The sequence below is a fragment of the Struthio camelus genome, chromosome 3, assembly GCF_040807025.1.
Source record: "Struthio camelus isolate bStrCam1 chromosome 3, bStrCam1.hap1, whole genome shotgun sequence".
Lineage (NCBI taxonomy): Eukaryota > Metazoa > Chordata > Aves > Struthioniformes > Struthionidae > Struthio > Struthio camelus.
Window position 1 is genome coordinate 7392545 of NC_090944.1, and position 21980 is coordinate 7414524.

Below are 21980 nucleotides of genomic sequence, written 5' to 3' on the forward strand. Positions count from 1 at the left end.
GTGAGTCCAGTGGTGGAAGCCACCAGGCTGGTCACAGGTCTGGAGGACGTGGCATACAAGAAGAGGAAGAGGCTGAGAGCTGGGTTTGTTCAGCTTGGAGAGGAGAAGGTGAATGGGGGATTGAATTGTCCTCTTCAGGTACCTGATGGTACATGGCAGGGGGATATGGCAGAGGACAAAGGAGAGTGCAGAAGGAAATGGACGCAAGATGCAGCAAAGGAAATTCCTGTTGGACATAAAGCATCATTTGTTTCCTACAATGAACTTATTCATCATGAGTGTGCTGCAACTTTGCAGAGCTCTCAGTCCTTGGAGACATGGGAGCTTGACCCTGGGCAAGCTTCTCTAACTTTGAATGCCAGTGGTCCCTTCCCACCTCAGTTCCCATATGACTGTATGATTTGCCCATCCAGAGATGCCCCCATTTGATCAGGCAGCTCCCATGTTCAGCCAGTGGATGTCTAAAGCTCCTGAGGTGACTGGCATCCTGAGTGCCCAAACAGCTGCTGTATGTGGGGCTGAAACCCAACATGCCTCATGGCAGCAGGAATCACAGCCATCACTGTATGTAGTTCTTGGAGGGGTTTGTCCCACACAATGCAGCTGGAACCAGAAGTACTTGCAGGAATTACAGGGGAGAAAAAAAACCAAAGGTGGGGGGAGCTATGATTTGCTCTCTGTAACTGCACTGAAGGATCAGGCAATCGTGTAGCTTAATGAGTAGTATGAGAAAGGCATCAACTTGGTCTTGAGAGTGGAGGAAGAAGTTCTAAGTTGGTGAGAACACCCTCCCCACGGTGGAATCAGAGTCTACAGCTATAGTAGGAGATGGATCAGGGCCAGGCATTGCCCATCAGCAACCCAAACCAGGACCCTGGCGCCAGGCCTGGTGCCAGGGCTCCAGGCCAATGTGCCCAGCCCCATCCCACTGCTGGGCAGGGGCAGGGAATAGCCTGGGGCAAGGCTATCCCATGGGCAGTTTGGATGGGCCCTGGGTGGGGGAGAGCTTCCTGTGGGCCATAGCTAGCCTGGCCAAGACTCAGTGCAGGAAAGGGCCCTGGTTCAGGTTAGTGGTCCATGGACTTTACTATAGAATCTGTGACTCTGGGCCTGAGAAGGAATTTGAACCCGGATTATACACATAAGGGGAATAGCTACACAGCCCATTCAGCTGAGGTTCCCTCCTATACATGATCAGTTTGGGAAGGTGCTTATGTCATCAAGGTCTAACCCAATGACCTGGAGATCCCTTTGCATCCTAGAGAATTAGTCACTGGGAATGGTGATGTCCATGATCTCTTTGATTGTCCTTGGGTGACCACTGGATCTTTTCTTTTTTTTTTTTTTTTTTTAAACTGCTCCCCTCTAATTTTGTGTCATCACAGGTCTTCAACAAAGAGCTGGAAAGAGAGTTTGATAACTTTGAGGACTGGCTGCACACCTTCAACCTGCTCCGTGGAAAGATCGGGGACAATGATGACGACGCAACAGAAGAGGAGCGGCTAGTGGGGAGGTTCAGAGTGAGTGTGGCTGCTGAGTTGGGTCAGGGCAGGGACAGCTTGGGAAAGCCTTGCCTATAGGGTTCTCTCCTTGAAGGTGCATTAGCTGAAAGGAGGTTGGATGTAAGAGAGACCAATTTGCATTGACTCAACCACATCTCCTTGCAGGGAGGGTAAGCCTCCAAGGATAGCCCCAGGAGTCAGATGGCTTCACAGAGTGCATTGCAGAGGGCAGTCCTTTGCAGCAACCAGATCTTTTGTGATTCCTACAGAAGGCCAAGGGCAAAGCAGATCCTCTTTATCACCCGCTGTGGATATAAGTCATGCCTGGAGTTATCGTTGCAGACTATTTTTCACCAGTAGCACGGGGCTGCCTGCCATGTTGCACCAATGCATGCAAGTTAAACTCTTGCTGGAGGGAGTGATCAGACGGTCAGGGAGCATGGAAATGAACTGTGTTTCACGTGGTAGTTCCTGGATTTCCCAGCCCCTGCCTTGACAGCACCTTTTATTTCCATTGCTCTTGGTTTTCTGCCAGTTGTATTCCTGGAATTCCCTGCCTGTGAGCACCTTGCTAGTCTGATTCCTCTGCAGGTGTCCTTCACGTTGTCCAGTTGCTCTGCTCAGGGTTGTATCCTCTGCAGGGGGTGCTTGTGAGGCAGAGGAAGCTTCCAGACCTCGCCTGTCTACTACAGCACAGGGCTAGAAACAAGGAGAGAAAGTGGGCTCTCAGGAAGGGTGGTTTGGGATGGGTCTGCTCGCTCCGAGCCTCGGGATCAGCAGGACTACTGAGGCTGTGCACTCCCTTGTGCTAGGGCTCCATCTGTGTCTACAAAGTGCCGCTCCGTGATGATATGGGCAAGGAGGCAGGATACGACCCCGACTTGGGCATGTTCCAGGGGATCGCCAGCAATGACCCCATCAATGTGCTGGTCCGAGTCTCTGTTGTTCGGGTGAGTATAACCATGTTGTATGCCAAGGCGTGATGCTGTGTTCCCTTACAGTGCTCGCACCCAGAGCTGGTGCTGAAGCTGCAGAGAAGTTGACTTTTAGTTCTTGGTGCTGTTGGTGCCAGCATCCACCTGATAGCAGATGGCAGCAAGGTCAAGGATGCAGCATGAGGACTAAAGCAGCTCACTGATGGGCCCTTGAAAGGGGCGTCTTCCTAGCTTTGTGCTCTCCCCATTGGGATACTAAGCCTGTGTGAGGTCCAGACACCTGGCCTACAGGATGGATGGAGGTGTCCGTTGTAGTGCTCAACTTCAGAGAAGAATTTGGATCAGCCCAGACTACGAGATTCTGGTTCTTTACATAATCCCCTTTAGATAATCAATGAGGCATATGCTGAGCAAACCAGGAGGAGGCAGGGATTAGTAGATCTGGCTGAAGGGCCTGTCACCTTGTGGGACACATGCCGAGTGATAATCAATGTGGTCCAGCTAACGCCTGTCTCTTTATATGGAGTGCACTCTGGAAAAAGTCCTTCTTGACCTCCATTCTTATGTCAAGATAAGATATCTTGAGAAATCTCAGCCCTGCTGGAAGCACCTGGGTGGCTCTTTGCCAACCCCTTGTCCCTGTTGTTTTATAAATGCAACCTACTTTCACCTACGTTTCCCACTAACCTGGTTTCCCATCCAGTGCTACATCTCATTGCCCTGAGAAGGGGATAACAGGTGAGATTGTGATTCTGTGATTGCAAAATCACCGAATGGTTGAAGTTGGAAGGGACCTCTGGAGATCATCTAGTCCAACTCCCCCCGCTCAACCAGGGTCACCTACAGCATGTTGCGTAGAATTGTGTCCAGATGGCTTTTGAATATCTTCAAGGAAGGAGACTCCACAGCCTCTCTGGGCAACCTGCTCCAGTGCTCAGTTACCCTCCCAGGAAAGAAGTGTTTCCTCATGTTCAGACAGAACTTCCTATGTTTCAGGTTGTGCCCGTTGCCTCTTGTCCTGTTGCTGGGCACCATGGAGAAGAGTCTGGCCCCGTCTTCCTGTCACCCTCCCTTCACATGCTTAGACTCATTGATGAGACTCCCCTCTCAAGTCTTCTCTTCTGCAGGCTGAAGAGTAGCAGCGCTCTCAGCCTTTCGTCCTAGGAGAGATGCTCCAGGCCCTTCCTCATCTTAGTGGCCCTTTGCTGGACTCACTCCAGGAGCTCCATGTCTGTCTTGTACTGGGGAGCCCAGCACTAGACACACCACCCGAGGTGTGGTCTCAGCAGGGCTGAGGAGAGGGGGAGGCCCTCACCTCCCTCCACCTGCTAGCAACACTCTTCCTAAGGCTGCCCAGGGTACCATTGACCTTGTTGGCCACAAGGGCACATTGCTGGCTTATAGTCAACTTGTTGTCCACCAGGACTCCCAGGTCCTTCTCTGCAGAGCTGCTTTCCAGGAGGTCAAGCCTGAGCCTGTCCTGGTGCCCATGCACCATGCACCAGGTTATTCCTCCCCAGGTGCAGGACCCTGCACTGGCCTTTGTTGAATGTCATGAGGCTCCTCTCTGCCCAACTCTCCAGCCTGTCCAGGTCCCTCGCAATGGCAGCACAGCCTTCTGGTGTGTCAGCCGCTCCTCCTAGTTTAGCATCCTCAGCAAACTTGCTGAGGAGGCCCTCTGTCCTTTCATCCAGGTCATTGAGGAATAAGTTGAACAAGACTGGACCCAGTATTGACCCCTGGGGCACACTGCTAGCTAGAGGCCTCCAACTAGACTCCGCACCACTGACCCCAACCCTAAATGGTAGCTTCCAGCCTGGTTAGCACCACCAACAGCCAGGACTGGCTTCATCACTGGACATATCCTGGCATGGGTGTCTGCTGTTGTGTGCCAAGATGGGGAAGAGGTTGAATTGGCGAGATTGAGGATACTTACCCCTGCTTACAGGGGCTGCTTACAGAAGCCTGTGGCCCTAATAAATCCAAGGATAAGGCCAGCTGGTCTCAGGGATGGAGAATAGGGACTGTCCCTGAATTGTTCCCTAGCATTGACTGGGCTGACCTATCTTATCTTTTCCCTACAGGCCACAGAGCTGCCCCCAGCTGACATCAATGGGAAAGCTGATCCTTATATTGCCATCAAGCTGGGGAAGACAGACATCAAAGATGAGGAGAACTACATCTCCCAACAGTTGAATCCTGTCTTTGGTGAGTGAGTTGCCCCAGCCCTGTTACCTGTCTTCACCCTGAAGAGTGAGCTAGGCTCACCAGCCCTTGGGCCTGCACCCTACCCATCCCATAGCCCCAGCTTGGGGTCGAAAGATGGGACTGATCGCCCTGAACTTTCCTTGGGTGCAGTGTAGCTGTCCCCATTGAAGTCATCTGTCCTGCTTTGTCAGCAGTCTCGTCAACGCTGTCAAGAGTGTTGAAGAGCTATCCGTATCTGATCGAGATAGGTGCCTACTTTAGGAAGCGCTAGGCCTGGACCCAAGTAACAGCATCGCCGGCTCTCCAGTGACACACACATTTAGTTTCAGGGCTATTGGGACATCCACGTCAAGCGATCCTCATGATCGCTCTCCCTTCTAGGGCTGCTAGTTCAGAAGCAGTCCGCGCAGAGAATTAGTGACAACACGTAAGCTGAATGTACTGCAGTGGGAGGTGCAATTAAACACTGTCCAGAGACTGGAGCAGACCCACCTCACCCATGCATGTGTCTTGAGCGCCATCCAAACCCTTGGATGGCTACAGCCTGTTCTCCCTCTCCACCCTTTCTCCCGCCACAGGTCCTTTGACATTGAGGCCACCTTTCCCATGGAGTCCATGCTGAGGGTGGCGGTGTACGACTGGGACTTGGTGGGGACCGACGACCTCGTTGGAGAGACCAAGATTGACCTGGAGAACCACTACTACAGCAAGCACCGAGCTACTTGTGGGGTGTCACAGCCTTATGCCATGTATGAGCCAAGCTTTCCCTGTGCAACTTGGTGTCTGGACCCGTGTCAGTTTCATCTTCCGCACTAGGCCTAGATCTCCTGTAGGGATCTCCCTCTTTCATTGCCTGATGATGAGGGAATCTGTGCTGTGCCCTCAGTCTTAACGTGGGCTTTGGGACCAGCACAGTGGGGTAGCAGGAGAGCAGGTTGTAAGCAGGAGCACAGGGCGGTGAGGAAGGGACTGAGGGGCATTGGTAGGTCTGGATATAGAAATGAAGAGGTTGCTGAAATAGCAGCTGGGCCGGAGCAGCAGAACTGAGCATCAGTAGCAAAGTGGAGGGCGCTGGGGATTGCAGGTCTGGGTCAGCACAGAGTGAGGGGCCTGGGGTGGAAAGGTATCGGCAAAGCGTAGAGTTTGGGCACGGATGGCCCTACCTTGCTCTGAAGTTTGACATGTGGAGCCTCAGATCCTTCCCTGATGAATCCTGGCTCCTGAGGGGCAGTAACATTTGCGTTTCTGGCAGATGGAAACAAAAATTCCTTCTTCCTCCAAGTCTGACCTTGTGCTCTTGTTCACAGACATGGGTATAACATGTGGCGTGACCCCATGAAGCCTTCCCAAATGCTGTGCAAGCTGTGCAAAGAGGGCCAAGTGGATGGGCCGCCCTTTGGTCCAGGAGGAAGAGTGAAAGTGGCTACGAGGGTCTTCAGTGGCGCCACGGAGATGGAGGATGAAAATGGTACGCACCCCATGGCGTGAAGGTGGGGAGGGGAGCAGGGGCATGGGGTGTCCCCTCATCATCCAGAACTGAATCCCATCACCCCCTGCAGCATTGCAATGTCTCTCCAGCCACCCCCTTGTGTGGGGCCTGCGTTATGTCACCAGCTAGACAGTGTCTTATAGACGACCCAGGTTGCTGTCAGAGTTACTGGTGAGCATCCACGGCATGGCATGACCAAAGCTGCCTTTGAAACCTTCCTGCTGGCAGTTTATGGCAAAGGACCAATGCAGATAGCCCATCCTGGCCCTTGCAGGGCTTAGGAAGCCACTGTCCATATAGCTGCATCCCCAAACAATGGTTGTGTCCAAATCACTCGTATATGTGCAACAAAGTTGAATGCAGACCAGGAGGGGTGCAGAGGAGGGGGGCAGCAGTGTCGGTGGATATAGAGCTTGTTGAGCGTGGGAAAATACAGCCTGGTAGGGGATCTGGACCTTCTCTGTGAGTGCCTAGGAGTAGAAAGGGGAGAAAGAGGAGTTAGGGAGTGTTGGTGCAAGAACAAAGTGGGCCCAGTGAAACGGAGAGGAGCAACTACTAGGCAGTTCTGCTGCCTTGAAGTTGGTAGGAGCTGGAAGAGGTAGCCAGCAGGAGCAGTGTGTGTGGCCTTGGGGAAGAGGATGTCAGCAGAAGTTTGCAAAGCCAGACTGGAGGTCCTGCTGTCAGTAGGAGGTTGGGTCCTGCTTGGGATTGTTTGCTGTCCCTGGTGTCTCTTCTGCCCAGTTCTCCACACTCAGTCCTCCCTTTACCCACACGGGACAGAAGAAGCAGGCAGAGGAACGCCTAGCACTGACCGTGCTGCACCACTGGGAAGACGTTCCACACGCAGGCTGCAGGCTGGTCCCTGAGCACGTGGAGCCACGTCCATTGCTGAACCCTGACAAGCCGGGCATTGAACAGGTCCCCGCAGCCCAAGATCCGGGGGAAGGGCAGGGCCTGCTTAGCCTCCAAGCAGGGAGGAGAGACCTCAGCTGGGCAGACAAGCTGCAACCCCCCTTGTCATGGGGAGCAGTGGGGAGGGAGGCAGCCTACGAAAAGTGGCACTTGGACATAGCAGTCCTTAACACTCGGCCTGTTGAGCCCAGCTGACTAAATCTTCAATGCCTCTTCATCTTCAGCTGGCACCTATTTCATACCCCAAAGTCTCTGGGTCCCCTGCTTCCCCCCTGCCTGACATGTTCCCCATGGATATGCTGGCACCAGGCCCTGCCATTGATATTTCCCCCAGGAAACCAAAGAAGTAAGGAATCTGCCAGCCAACAAACCCCAGGGAAAACCCGTGGCTGGGGCTGGAGCCCTGCTTCCCCACTCTTCTACTGGTTCTCCATGGCCCAGCTCAGCACAGCCATGTGCCTGGGACCCCCAACCAGACTGGCATGGCCAGAGATCCCAAGACTGGAGGCATCAAATGCTGTCTTCCGCTTCCCCACAGGTTGTGGAGCTGCCCTTGCAGGGTGCTTCAGTTCCCATCTGTTCAGTTCCCTGCAGCTCCTCACCTCTCTGTGTCTGTCTAGACGAGGAGTTCAAATTGCTAGCTAGTGCCTGGTATGGGGAAGGGGGCAGACCAATGCAGCCAGCCCGAACGCAGCCCCAGGGGCAGGGGTTAGCCTAGGTCAGGGCGTCCACAGGCCCTTGGCTGGAGGGGAGAGTTTCCCAGTCTGGCTGGGGCTCTGGGCAAGGAAGGGCCCTGGCACCAGGCGGATCACTGGGAGAGACTTGGTAAAGGCAGGTAGGACAGAGCAGGCAGCAGACAGTGAACTAGAGAGTTCTCCTTCCCATTCCTGTCCTCTCCACCTCTGCCCTCCGATGCTCAGCCCCTCTAGGAGTCCTTTAGACAGAAGGAAGACATTGCGTTCCTCAGCATCCATGCTAGGCCAATTTTACCCAGCTAGACTGTGTCCTTGGGCCCCTTTTGCCCGTCCCCGGGGGCTGGGATGCAGAGGCCGTATTTGCATCCTCGTGGGAATCTCTTGCACTCCTGTGCTCAGTCGACTGGTGTTTGGCTCCAAAGCACAATGAAAGTGGAGACAATTTCCTCTGATCTCCGAGGGCCGTAGCTTGGATGTGAAGAGCAGGGCAGGCAGCTGCAGGAAAGCTGAAGCCAGAGAAAGCTCTAGTTGCTGAAGCAGCCTGGAAAAAACAGAGGTTTATCTGCAATGCAGCCAGGGGCAGCCATGCTCAGTAGTGCCCCATGTGCTGGAGTTGAGGCACCATTTCCCTCTGTGTTCCTGCCCTGTTGGTCCCTAGGACAAGACGGCTGCGAGAGAGCCCTGCAGTTGGCGTTCCTGCCGCCCTGTTTCCTGCAGCATCATCCCATTCCCTTCTGCCCACCCCATCTCCTCCTGCCCCTTCCCTCTGTTCCCCCCTCTGTGCCTCACCTCCTGGTCTCCCTTCCTGCTGCCAGATATGAGCTTAGAGTGATAGTGTGGAGCACAGACGAGGTCATCCTGGAGGACGATGACTACTTGACTGGCGAGAAATCCAGGGACGTTTTTGTCAGCGGGGTATGTACGATGTGGCTGGCCAGTGCCACCACTTCCACTTCTCCTCGAGGTGGGGTCCTGGTGCTCACTTAGGCCCCAGGGCTGGTTTTGGAGAGGGGGGGTTCTGTGATGCAGCTAGGAAGGGTTTCCCCATGGGGAGGGCCAGATGATGCCAGTGCTGCTGTTATGTGCTGTGCTCTGTCTCTGCCTCTGTGTCTCTCTTGCTGGCTGCTTGACGTACTGTGTGTGTCTGTCTGTGCTGCCTGGCCTGGTTGCCCAGCTTTGAGCTGCGGGTCATTATCTGGAACACGGATGAGGTGGTTTTGGAAGATGATGCTTTCCTGGTGGGAGAGAAGATGTCTGACATCTATGTCAGGGGGTAATAGCCGAGGTCTTGCTGCTTGCTCCCTTCTGCCCCTCTCCCCTTGGACAGGACCTGAGTGCGGGCTGTTCCTCTACTCGTCTGTGCCTCAGGTCTGCTTCCCGACATTCATAGCTCCTGGCAGGCACAGTGCTTCCGTCCCCCTTGGCTCTGGTCTTGGTGTCCCCAGTTGGCTCTTCAGCCCAACATGCCTCCACTTCCAGCATCTGGATCCAAATTCCAGGTAGCTTCCTGGTGGTGACCCTCTCTCTGCTTCTCTCTCATCCACCGCTTCCAAAACTCCCCTGTTTTAGAGACAAGAGAACCCGCACCTTCACATACCAATTCTTTACAAGACATTTCTCTCCTGAGCTGCCAGGATACAGCTAAATCTGGGGGGTGGGGGGGGGGGGCGTGGGTGGAGAAGGTTATTTGATCTCAGACCCCACTGACCCTCCCCATATTCAGCATGGGGCAGATGGTACCTGTGGACCATCTCTGAGTGAGCCCTGGCCTACGACTTACCTTAACGTGCTTGTGAGTCCCTTTTCTCCTGTCCTCATATAGCAGGGCTCTGAGACTGGCCCTCAGCATGGGCTCTGCCAAATTTGGTCCCCAGATTTCCCTTTCCCGTCCCTGCGGAGCTGCCTGAACTGTCCTGCTTCAGCAAGAGTCGATTTGGATTTCCCAGATCCTTTCATTCATTTTAAATTGACACGCACAGGTTAAGATGCAACTAGATCATAGCGCAATGTGCAGCAGGCAAGAAAACAAGCTTTCTCCAAAGGCTTAAACCCTATGTCATGGCAAAGAGGCATGAGGAGGAAGGTCAGATTAGTGTAGCAGAATCTAAGGCTGATGGCTGACATCACACCATGCAGTGACTTCCCACAGCTCTGCTAAACTGCTCACTGCTTCCCAAAAGCTACCCTGAGCTTTTGGGCCAGGTCTCCTTGTCTTGCACCTCATGCTGCTCTTGGAGAACGTGTTCCATTTTCTATGTCTGGTCCTGTTTTCAGAGTGCAGTGGAGGGTTGTTTAGGGCAGTGCATGCAGTGCCTGCCTCGGCATTCCCAGTGCCATGCTGCACAGAGGGCAGGTGCCCTTGGAGCGATGAACTTTAACATGCTGGCAGGACCCATGCTCTCTCATGCCGTTGCTGCATACTGGCAGGCGTGTGAAATTTGTGTCTGTGTACATGTGCGTGAGGGGGACAAGGTCTTGTCACTGTCTGTTTCAAGGCCGGTAAGTAAGTGGTTTATGCATGGGTGGCTTTTCTGCGATGACTCAATCTGAAACGTGAGAGGCCTTCCCTTTGTGCTTGGGGTGGGATTGCTTGCCCTGTGTGTTTTGCAGGGCGGAGCGGGAGTGTCAGCATGCTCAGAGGCCAGGGGAACAACCCTGTACTAAGTGTCTAAGCACGGACCCATGTCCCTGCTGGCTGCAGCCCCTCAGGACCAAGAGACTCACACAAATCTGAGAGTTCCCTGAGGAACAGAGGTGTCCTGTCATGTCGAAGAAGCTGAGGAACATTCATAATGCTCCTTCCAGCAAGCTCTGCTCCAGACTTCCCAGCAGTGCTGCCTGCTCCTTTCCATCTCTTGAACATCCCCCTGCCCAGAGAAGGACCCCGATAACCAGCTTGCGTGTTGCTCCCTCAATCAGCCTGTTCCCTCTAGGGCCCTCATGCCCATGTTGTCTCTTGGCGAGGCTGACATGGTGATTTGAGCAACCCTAGCCCATTGCTCGTTACTCTTGAGTCCTTCCAGTGTGTCCATGCCTTGCTGGCCTGGAGACATGCCAGCTGTATGCGCAGGATGGCCCTTTGCCCTCTCCTCCCTCCTGCTAATATGTGCCACCCCTCTCATCCCTCTGGGCCCTGCAGGTGGCTGAAGGGCCAGCAGGAGGACAAGCAAGACACACATGTCCCTTACCCCTCACTCACTGGCGAGGGCAACTTCAGCTGGCGCTCCACCTTTCCCTTTGACTACCTGATGGCAGAGAAGAAGATGGTCATCTCCAAGAAGGAGTCCATGTTCTCCTGGGATGAGACTGAAGACAAGCTCCCTGCTCGCCTCACCCTGCAGGTCTGGGATGCCGACCACTTCTCGGCCGACGATTTCCTCGGTAAGAGGGGAGGGCCAGCTGAGCTGGAGTGACAGGGAAGCTGGAGGGATAGGGGGAGGTTACATGGCTGATGGAGCAGGAAGGCATGTGGGATGAGACAAGGTTTATGTAGGAACAGATCCTGGAAGGACAGCCCTGGTCTTTAAGCCAATTGTGTCCTACAAACGCCTTTGGATGCTGCAGGTAAGAGCAGTTAGGCTAAGAGGCCTTGTCTTCATGCTGCTGTTCAAAGGCTGCTCCTGTAGCAAAGGCATTAGCTTTTTCCCTTAGGTGCCTGTCTGGGAGCTCTATGCCCAAGCTAGTTTTGGAGTGCAGGGTGGCTGGAAGCCGTGGGCAGATGATTGAGAGGGTGAGAGGAGGTGGGGACGTGACCCAAAAAGCAGGCTATAGTGGAGAGATCGGAGGATGCATGGCCATAGATGTGTGGGAGGATGCCAGGACACAGCTCAGGGCAGGAAATGTTGCTCGCCAGGGCAGGAAATGTTGGCCCAGCCCGCCTCCAGCCAAAGACTCACAGTTGAGGGGTGCCACCATGTATCCTTCGCCCTCTCCTACCAGGGGCAATCGAGCTGGACCTGAAGCGCTTTCCCCGGGGAGCTAAGACTGCAAAGCAGTGCAGCATGGAGATGGGGACAAATGAGGCAGAGCTGGCCATGGTTTCCCTCTTCAAGCAGAAGCGAGTGAAAGGCTGGTGGCCGTTTGTGGCCAGGGATGAAAACGATGAGCTGGAGATGACGGCAAGGATGGGGAGAAGCGGGGGGATTTTCTGTCCTGGGGACTGCATCCTCTGTGTACACGGAGGCCCCTTTGCAGAGCTCCTTCATGCCTGCCTCTGCTACATGGGGCCCCCTCTGCTCACCATGTCGCTGGCTGGCACCGTCTCTGGGGCCGGCGGTGGAGAGCGTTGCCCATGTCTCAGCAGGCCTCTCTCTGCTCCCTGCAGGGAAAAGTTGAAGCTGAACTACAGCTCCTGAGAGCAGAGGAGGCAGAGAAATCGCCTGCTGGGCTGGCTCGCAATGAGCCTGACCCACTGGAGAAACCCAAGTAAGTAGGAGACCCCTCTCCCCCAGCAGATGCCTGGATTTGTGGGAGATGCTGCGTCGGGTGGTTCCCGGGGAGGTAGCCAGGCAGGGGAAGGTTAGAAAGGGGTCACTTATCTGGGGATGTAGGAATGAGGGCTGCGGGCAGGGTAAAAGGGGCAGAGTCACCTCTCCTGGTTCATTCCAGTGCCCTCTATTTACTTCCCTGCCTTTCCTTAGTCTCTTCCTTCTCTCCCTCCCTTCCTAGCTCCATCCCCCTTTCCCAGCCTCCCACCTCTTCTTCCTCCCCTCTGGTACCCGTTGCCAGGACATCAGCTTCATCAGGACCCCCTCCCTCCACCCCCCACTCAAGTCCCTGCACTCCTTCTGGCACAAATTCTGCTGGCTCCTCTTGGAAACCCTCCTGATCCTCAAGGTCAGGCTCTTTCACTGCGTGAAGGGTTATCCAAGGAAGGAGATCGTGGGCTCTCTGACAGTGCCCCTCTCCATTGCCAGCTGGGCTTGTAAAAGGAAAGTCAAGGCTGTGCCAGGGTGCGAGCAGACTGCGGTGAGCCGGGGAGGATCATGCACTTGGGCAGCCACAGGAAAGCCACATCTGGGTGGGGATGGTTGCTGTGGCCCCAACCCAGAGAGAGCCTGCTGCACCCTGGAGTGGCTGGGTGGGACACAATGCTGCCGCCGCATTGGCTCACATGTTGGTTGTATTGCTTGTTGTGCCTGCCCTCCCTTTCTGTGGCCATGGCATTCATGACAGATGCTTGCTTCCCCAACAGCCGCCCAGACACATCCTTCATGTGGTTCCTCAACCCCCTCAAGTCCATCAAATGCCTCACCTGCACCCGCTACAAGTGGCTCATCATCAAAATAGTGTTGACCCTGCTGCTCCTCATCCTGCTGGCCCTCTTCCTTTACAGCATGCCAGGCTACATGGTCAAGAAGCTCCTGGGAGCATGAAGCAAAGGGGCCACCCCCACACGCCTAGCCCAGCGCCACCGCCTGCCCCAGCCCCATGCCCTTCTCCTCGCCTCTGCCTTGCAGCAACCTTGAGGGACATCTCCTCCCTGCTGCTGTGCCTCCTATTTTGCGTTTCTGCTTTGTGGATCCCTTTCTTGGCTTTACTCTCAGAGCAGTGGGGTTGGAGAAGGCCTCTGGTCCCCAGGCTGTCCTGTGTCCCTCACCTGGGCTGGCAGAGATGCGTGGCTGGCTACTCTGGGTCACCCGTGCTGTGGGTCCCAGATGCCTTGACCCACTGGGGGCAGAGGTCGGTGCCCCCTCTGGGCAGCTCAGCTCCTCTGCCCCAGCAGAAAGCAGAGGGAGCACTAGGGTTGCGTTGCTGGAGCTGTGGGAATGCTGCCTAAATGCTTGTTCACAGGACACGTTAAAAGCGGTCATGAACCAGTGACGTGGGGCAGAGCAGCCAGGGCTTGCTGGGAGCACGCCAGCCCCTCGGGCTTGGGGACAAGGCACAGAGCAGCCCCAAAGCCTGGCCTCCATGCCAGCACTGCCGCTGCCCCCCTCCTAGCCCTGAAGGTCACTGCCCCTGACTGCAGGGGCTGATGCCACCACAGGGCACGCCAGCCACCCTGCCCCAACAGCAGTAGAGACTTGGCAGAGCCCTTGGGCTCTGCAAGGGGCAGACTGGGCTGCCCCATCCCCAGGAAGGCAGATTTCCAGCAGCTCAAGCATCTTTCTAAGGCCACTGAAAGCAGCAGTGGTGGTGGGACTTGCCTGAAGGCTCCCATGGAGCCACGTTCTCTGGTGCAGTGTGAGCTCAGCGTGGTCTGCTGGTTTGCCTATTTATTTTGTACTGACCACTACTTCTTGGGGCTGGGGCTTTTCTTGCTGTGTATATTGGGGGAGGGAGGGAAGGTCTCTTTCTTCAGCCCACTGCAATATTAAGCTGTTGAAGATCCACCTTTCTCAGCTTCAAGTGTGCAAGGCCCTTACTCACTACCTGGGGAGCTCTTGGGGTTGTTTTTAGGATGATGTTGTTGTGGTTTGTCAATAAAAGTTGGTTTAAGCTCTTCCAGAAGAGCTGCTGTCTGCCACTGCCCTCTGTTACCCAGCCACACGTGCCCTGGGGGTTCACTTCCAGCCCCGAGCACAGATTGGACCCCCCAGGGCGGAGACCTGTTGCCCACTAGGCTGTGGACATATATACTAAATGCCACCATAGACTCGAGAATAGTTTATGTGGTCAGGGACCTGTGCAGATCTTCTAGTGCAACCGCGCTGCTTGAAGCTTGGCCAGCTGGAGCAGCTTGCTCATGGTCATGTCCAGTCAAGTTTGTATTCTCTACAAGAATGGAGACGCCACGGACTCTCTGGGGAACTCATTGCAGTGTTTAACCACCCTCACAGTAAAGAAGTATTTTCTGATCTTTAAGTGCAATTTCCTGTATTTCAGTTTGTGCCACTTGCCACTTGTCCTGTCATTCAGCATCACTGAGAGGAGTCTTGCTCTCTCTTCTTTACTCCCCCTCCCCAATCACATACTAAGATGATCCCCCAGAGGCTTCTCCTCTCCAGGCTAAACAGTCCCAGCTCTCTCAGGCTCTCCTTGTCTGACAGATGCTCCAGTGCCTTAATCATCTTCGTTGCCCTTTGCTGGATTCACTACAGGAGCTCCGTGTGTCTCTTGTAGTGGGGAGTGCAGAACTGGACACAGTACTCCAGGTGTGTCCTCAGCAGTGCTGTGTGGAGGGGAAGGACCACCTCCGTCGACCTGCTGGTAAAGCTCTCCCTAATGCAGCTCATGATGCTGTTGGCCTTTGCAGCTTTGGAGTCGATTGGCCCCAGCCTGTATTGGTGCATGGAGTTGTTCCTGCCTGGCTGCAGAACTTGGCATTTCCTTCTGCCCCACCCTGGGCTTGGAGTTTGTGCAAAGCTGAGGGTGCTGCTCTAGTGGTGGCTGCAAGGCCTGGATCACCCTCCAGCAAAGCAGATGAGGGATGCTGCTCCTCGGTGCCCTCCAGTGTTTGGCCTTGCAGCCAGGGTTTGGGTGAGAGCAGCGTCAGGTGGGGCCTGGGGGTGCCCTGGCAGACCAGGTGTGTGGAAGTGATGTCGCCATGGCATCACAATGCTGGGGTCTTTCTGGAGGTGGGGCTGGGGGAAGTGCCGCTGTCACTTTGCCTGCGAGCGAGCGAGCGAGCGAGTGTGCGAGCGAGTGCGCGAGCAGGTGGAGAGCGTGGTGTTGAGCTGGGGTGAAGGAGCGAGGCAGCGGGGTAAGAGCTGGCTCCTTCCGTCTCTCTGCAGTCTCTCCTCCCCTCGGGGCGCTCTCCCTGGCTTTGTCGCCCCCCCAGCGCCCACCACCCGCTGCACGCTCCCTCGGTGGGCACAAGTGCCACAATCAGGCAAACGTCCCCGCCGCGAAGCCCAGCCACGCTCGGGCACCATTCTGCGCCCTTGCTGCTCACGACCCGGTGTCCCCGTGTCACACGTGGGAAAGCAGCCGCGGGAGCGGGCAGCCAGGCAAGGCCGACGGAGTGAGGGCACCGTGCCCTGCTTTTTGCAGAGTTGCTCTCGGTGGCCTTTGGCTCTTCTCCTGGTGTCAGATTGACGCTGTCGATCTTGGGGTGCGGAGGAGCGTGCACAGGGTGAGCCGCAGAGCAGAGCGGAGCGGTCAGGGTCGGGGGAGGTTGGTGGAGGGGCGTTGGAGGGGCGGTGGGGAGCAGGGCTTTGGGGGCTGCTGGTCTGCCTTGGTCGGGGAGGGGGAGGGTGGCTGCAAGGGGCGGCGTGCTCAGAGGTGGGTGCTGTGTTTTGGGTGGCACTCTTGGAGCAGGACGTGGAGGCGGAGCGCTGAGCAGGCTGCACGCTCGCGGCGCGCTTCCGGTGGCGGCATGGAGCCTCGGAGGCTGAGCGTCGTGGGCGAGTTTGTGGTGCTGAGCCTCTTTGTGGTGTGCCTGGCCCACATGCCCTCGGTCGTCAACGTCTTCACGATCCTGTGCATAGCGGTGGTGTTGGTGCCGGCAGGGAAAAGGCCCTGGCCCAAGGTAGGAGTCAGCCTGGGCATGGCCCCGAGCTGGCGCGGGCAGCGAGAGGGCTGAGGCTGCGGCAGCACCTGCAGCAAGGGCAGCCTGACGGTGCTGCGCGCAAGCCTGCCTGCAGCCTCAGCTCTGCGTGCCCCGCGCAGCCCTTCCGCGAGCAGGGCGCCTCTTGGCGCAGCTTGGATGCTCGCCACTAAGGCAGCGCTCTCTTGGGCTGTGCAGGGGCCTCGCGGCAGTGCTGGCAGCCTGGGCAACGGCAGCGTGGACGAGCCCGGAGGTGAGCAGCCCCGGCCCAGAGCGTAGGCGCGCTCGGCAGCGCCTCCCGGCCAAGACAGCCCAGCGCCGCCAGCGCCCACCGCCCTCGGCCCCAGCTGGGGCTCCGCCGACGGGCTGCCCTCGCTCACTGCCTCTCTGCCTCCTCTTCCAGCAGCCTCCTTGCTGCCCACGGTGGAGACGCAGGACTGTGCAGCCAGCCGGCAGGCAGGGTAAGCGGAGGCCTGGCCTCCACAGCCCTGGCCAGGCCCACCGCAGGCAAGAGCCCGATGCAGCCCAGAGCCACAGACCTGCGCCTGGCCTGGGCCCCCAAAGAGCAGGGCATGGCATGGCTAGGGCTGGGGTCGACGCGCGGGATGCCCAGGACATGCCGCATGCCTGCTGCTCACCAACTGGGAAGCCCCTTTGCTCCTTGCCCACTGCTGCAGCCCTGGCCCCAGCGCCCCCTCCGCCCGCACCCTGGCACCCTTTGGCGTCTGCTGCCGCAACCAGGGCTTCCCCCTGGGGCACCCAAGGCAGCCTCCTCACCACCTTTCTCCCTCCCAGGCTCACAAGCGAGGACACCTTGTCCCCTCGCCACCTCCTGCCGACCTCTGAGCCGGACACGGATGGATGGAAGTTGGATGGCCCTCTCCCACTGCCACCAACCTCCATCCTGCTGGACGCTCCCCCAACACCTGCAGGAGTGCTGGGTGAGCTGCTTGTGCCCACAGCCCTCCCGCCATCCCCACCACGCAGGCGGGTCCGCTTTGGGCGCAACCAGACCGTGCTGCTCAGTGAAGAAGGTCACGAGCTGCTGGACTGCCTCCCCAAAGCCCCACACCTCGACTGGCCAGCCCACATCCCGCGCCGGTCCATCCTGCACTGTGCCTGGGCACCCGTCCCGCTGGCAGGGGAAGGCACAGTGCGGCCACTTTCGCCCCCCGAGCAGTCCGAGGACGAAGAGGACGAGGAGCCAGCGTGTGCCACCTCCCTGCAGCGCTGGCCCACCATGCAGCTCTGGAGCCCACCACTGGAGGCGCCCTCCCCTCCCGCTGCAGCCGCCGGCTGCACAGCGGCCCTGGCCTGCCTGCTGTGCCCAGCCTGCCCAGCCTGCCCTGCAGGCGCCTTCAGAGGGCTGCGCAAGGGCCTCCGCAGATGCGCCTCCTTCCTGCGAGGGCCACGGCGAGTGCTCAGGAGGCGCCAGGCAAGGGCCAGCTGATTGGGGCCAGCAGCAGGCTCCGCGCCTGGGCAGTCGTGCCAGTAACCAGCGCCCGCGGAGCTAGACGCCTTCGCCACCTCTGGGCCAGCGTCAATAAACCTCTGAGCAAGACTCTGCGGGAGGCGAGAGTGAAACACCATGTGAAGTGAAAAGAAGGCGGCGCAGGAATGCTCCCTGAGTCTTAGGAAGCCAGCCGTTCCCCGAACTCAGGCTTTCCTGCTCCTGACAGGGCTGAGTAGAGCAGCAACATGCAAAAACATGTCTCCAGAAGAGAAGTTTAAATGCTTAGCTCAGATGAACCATCACATAGGAAACTGGCTGTCAGAAGAAGTCCGTGAGATCCTTACAAAGCGCGGTGGATGTGATCCTGGGGGCGCTCTGGAGCAAGATCTGAATTCCCCTGTGAATGGAGACTATGTAGCCTCCAACAGTGATCTGCAGAAAGAAGTTGTAAAACGGGGGAGAATTGATATCGGTCAGGGGGCTGAGCAGAAAGATTCATCCAAGCCATCACCCTCAGCAGAACAGTGGGAGGATCCTAAAAGGAATGAGCGTTCCAGAGGCCAAGAGGTCCTCCACTTGATCAAACACCCGGGACTAGAAAATTGCTACGCAAGGAAAAGGGGGAGGGCAGATCTTCAGGTTATCGACAAGACTGCCCTGTGTGACAGCCAGCCCAGGATTGGCAGTGAATACCCCTTCCATTTTCGGCACAAGCTGCTGATGCTGGACTACTGTGGAAGGTATCTGGTTTGCCAGGAGCATGGCAAAGCAAAAGAAGGCGTTCTGAGCACTCCGAATGCAACAAGCCTTGGCGCTGAGTGCTCAGATAGTGCCTCAGATATTGACAGTGAGTTTTTCAATGCTGAGCGTGAAGAAGGGGATGCCTCTGTTAAAGCAGGTCTGACACACACACATGCCATGGACCTCCAGGTGGCGATGTTTCATGGTGCCCCTGATTTCACGAGCCAGTACATTTCAACAAACCTCGCTTTGTGCCACTTGGCGCTCCCCCTCCTGCTACCAAATCCATGCACCGCACCAAGAGAGTTCCCTCAGCCAAGTTAAAAAGAGCTGGAAAGCCACGGAACAATTGGGAAAGCAGACCACAATTCAGAGGAGCAGACCACAATTCAGAGGCACAAAAACAAACCGATTGATCAGGCAGACACACTCATCGTGTCCTTCCTACGGATCGGGAGTTCTCCTTCCTCTTCCAAGGCTCAGCTCCTGAATGCTCTGCCGACTAAACACAAACACGACACTTTCTTCCATCGACATTGCAAAGGCAGCACCAAAGGCTGTCTTCTAATGACAGGTGTTGTGCAGATCTCTTGGTCCTGTGCCAGTGGCAGTGCTGATGACACTTTTGACGGCTGTGTTGCTTTTTGTAACCTGCTTGGAGATGCTAGAGGTCATGAACAACAATTGCCGTTTTTACAGCAGATCTCTTCTGTGAAGGAGGCTCTCAGTTAGCTGAGTCTGACCAGAGTGACAAGAAAGGCGTGAACATTGTACGTGACCCGTGGCAGTCTCAAAAGCCTTTGATTTGTCTTTTCACTGAAGAAGAGAATGTTGCATGTGGCCAATCTAGCCAGAATGTAAAAAGAGGTATCCAGAACAGAAACAAAGCAGAATTAGTAGAGGAGCTGATAAAAACAATCAGAGATCTGCTAGCAAGGTCAAACAACCTTTTAAGGCTTGATGCTTGTCAGGACACAGCTCGCCAACGTGGATTTATTGTGGATAAAGAGGCAGAAGAGTGTGTGAGAGCCAAAGCAAAGGCAAGAACCTTGGTGGGATTCTTGACAAAGGAGAAACTGTGTTTGAGATCAAATCACAGCTACTGCCTCTTCAAGGACAACTATGGTACCCATGGTGTAAAAAGGAGAAAGAGCTCCCCCGCTTGCAGGAAAAGAGGAACAAGAACATAGAACATCATGGGAGCCAAACTGAGCCAGAGAAGTGTGCAGGACGAAGAAAGCAACTCGACAGAGCGTTCCCCCTCAAGCAGCTGATGAAATCAGTCCTCGCTTTTCTCCAGGCACAGGCAAGAGACACCAAGAAATACTTGCTGCAGTGGAGGAAGGTCTTTAGGGATGACCTGTCCTCTGAGCACTTGGAGGAACTTCAGAAAGTGTATCATCAGTGATGGTATCAAATCCTGGAAATAAAGAAAAGCAATGAAAAAACCAGTCTGAAAACAGCATTGATGAATAAGTTAGAAGCCCTCTCCAATGCAGTCAATGATTCATCCATTGGTCTTAAGTGTCTTTTGAGAGAAGTAGGGCAGATTCGTGAAGCTCTAGAATCCTTGAACTCAAAAGATGAATGTTTTTGCAAACTACCTGAAGTGGCAGTCGATCTGACGGTTTCAGGGTATGCCCTTGAAGTGGTGGATGGTGATGCTTCGTCTGTACGGTGACGATGGCTTGGGGCAATCTTTGACAAGTTAATTGAGAAGCTAGGGGAGAGAAGAGCGTTTGTTCTCTCAGTGCTTGGCATCCAGAGCCTGGGGAAGTCAAGCCTGCTGAATGCCATGTTTGGTCTGCAGTGGAACGTCAGTGCGGGGAGAGGCACGCGGGGAGCGTTTATGCAGCTGCTTCAGGTGGACGAGAAACGCCAAGAGGCCGTGGACTTTGATTACAGGCTGATTGTTGACACAGCAGGACTTTGTGCCATGGAGGTGGCCAATAAGCAGTCACTTAATGATGACAATGAGCTAGCCACCTTTGGCATTGGCATTGGCAACATGACTCTGATCAATATCTTGGGAGAAAATCCTGGAGACATGCAAGATGTCCTTCAGCTAGCTGGGCAGGCTTTTCTCCGGATGAAGCAAGTCAATCTTTCGCCAAGCTGCTGCTTTGTGCACCACAATGTTGGAGAAATAACTGCCCAGGAACAAAACATGCAAGCACAAAGACGCCTGCAGGAAAAGCTGGAGGAAATGGCAGGGACAGCCGCCCAGCCGCCCAGCAGGCATTCTGCCATGTCACCTGCTTCAGCAATGTCATCCGCTTTGATGTGAACAGCCACAGTCACTACTTTGCTCACCTCTGGGTGGCAAGGAAACCCACCCAGGGCCCCACCCAACCCCACACACAGCCAGCACGTGCAGCAGTTAAAGAGCACAATTCTCCAAGCTGCCAAGAAGGGATCGCAGGGCACTATTTCAAGGCTCTCGAGCTTGAAAGTTCGTATGAGTGACTTGTGGAAGGCTCTGCTGAATGAAAAGTTTGTTTTCCCTTTCCAAAACACTCGGGAAGTTGCTGCAGACAACAGCTTAGGAACAACCGACAGCCAGTGGACCTGGCAGCTGGGGAGCCACATCCTAGACTTGCAAATGAAACGGAACAATCGGATTAGAAAGGGAGACGTTCCGCATGTGACTCGAAGAAGCCTTATGGAGGAAGTGCAAGATAAATAGGAGACCCTCTGGAAAGACTTGGAACCGTATTTCAGGGAAGATGACGCCAGTGGGCTTTTGATTCAGCGGAAAGCAAGCATTGAAAATCAACCGCAAGATCTGAGAGAAGCACTTGTGGAAGAGACACAGAGAAAGTCTGCCGAGTTCATTGAACGGGAGAAGAATCCGAGCAAAGGGCATCAGAAGAAGCCAGAATGTGAACACGAGCTTGTCAAGAGAAGCCAACTGGTGGCTTTGTCGTTAAAGAAGGAAGAGCTGCATGAAGAAAAGCTGCGGCAACACTTGGCTAGCCTCTGGAAACAATGGCTCTACAAAGTATCTTCCAGTGCACCTCCTCCTGCAGAACGAAACATAAACCTCCCTAGTGAGACCACTCTGCTGGAACATTTCAAGCAAGAGCCAAACAGAGAGGAAGAAATAAAATGCTTCTTGCCAAAGGATGCATTTCCCATGGCATCCCTTGCAGGCAGTGCAAGAGATCATTGCTGCTGGAAGCTGCATTTCATTTCATCCCTTTGTATTTCAGATGCTAGTCGTACTTCCCAACACATGTCTACAATAAACTCGCAGGCTAGCCTTCTGGTCAGGGTGTCTGCTGGTGCTGGGCTTGTGGCAGGGGTGCAGGGGGGAGTGGGGCGTTGTGTTGGGGGTGCTGGTCTTGTCATGGGGGGGTGCAGAGGGGATCTGGACCTTGTGTTGGGGGTGCATAGGGGATCTGGGTGTTGTTGTGGGGGTGCTTAGAGGAGGTGGGCCTTGTGTTGGGGGTGCTGGGCTTGTCATGGGGGTGCAGAAGGGATCAGGGCCTTGTTTTTGGAGTGCTGGTCTTTGTTTTGGGGTGCAGAGGGGATCTGGACCTTGTGTTGGGGGTGCTGAGGGGATTTGGGTGTTGTTGTGGGGGTGCTTAGAGGAGATGGGCCTTGTGTTGGGG

The 21980-nt window shown here is 55.5% G+C and overlaps 1 protein-coding gene and 1 pseudogene across 1 annotated transcript in view; both read left to right on the plus strand.

Annotated features, from left to right (window-relative positions):
- LOC138066523 (otoferlin-like) overlaps window positions 1–13116 on the plus strand; it is a 48157-nt gene extending 35041 nt beyond the window's left edge. The window contains 12 exon segments of the mRNA XM_068936390.1: window positions 1386–1520; window positions 2315–2452; window positions 4522–4649; window positions 5224–5394; window positions 5953–6112; window positions 6909–7052; window positions 7271–7392; window positions 8557–8667; window positions 10881–11122; window positions 11681–11859; window positions 12066–12166; window positions 12936–13116. Coding sequence (XP_068792491.1) covers window positions 1386–1520; window positions 2315–2452; window positions 4522–4649; window positions 5224–5394; window positions 5953–6112; window positions 6909–7052; window positions 7271–7392; window positions 8557–8667; window positions 10881–11122; window positions 11681–11859; window positions 12066–12166; window positions 12936–13116 — 1812 coding nt within the window.
- Window positions 13117–13552: 436 nt separating this feature from the next.
- The window catches only part of LOC138066524 (otoferlin-like), a 218273-nt pseudogene continuing 209845 nt past the window's right edge, over window positions 13553–21980 (plus strand).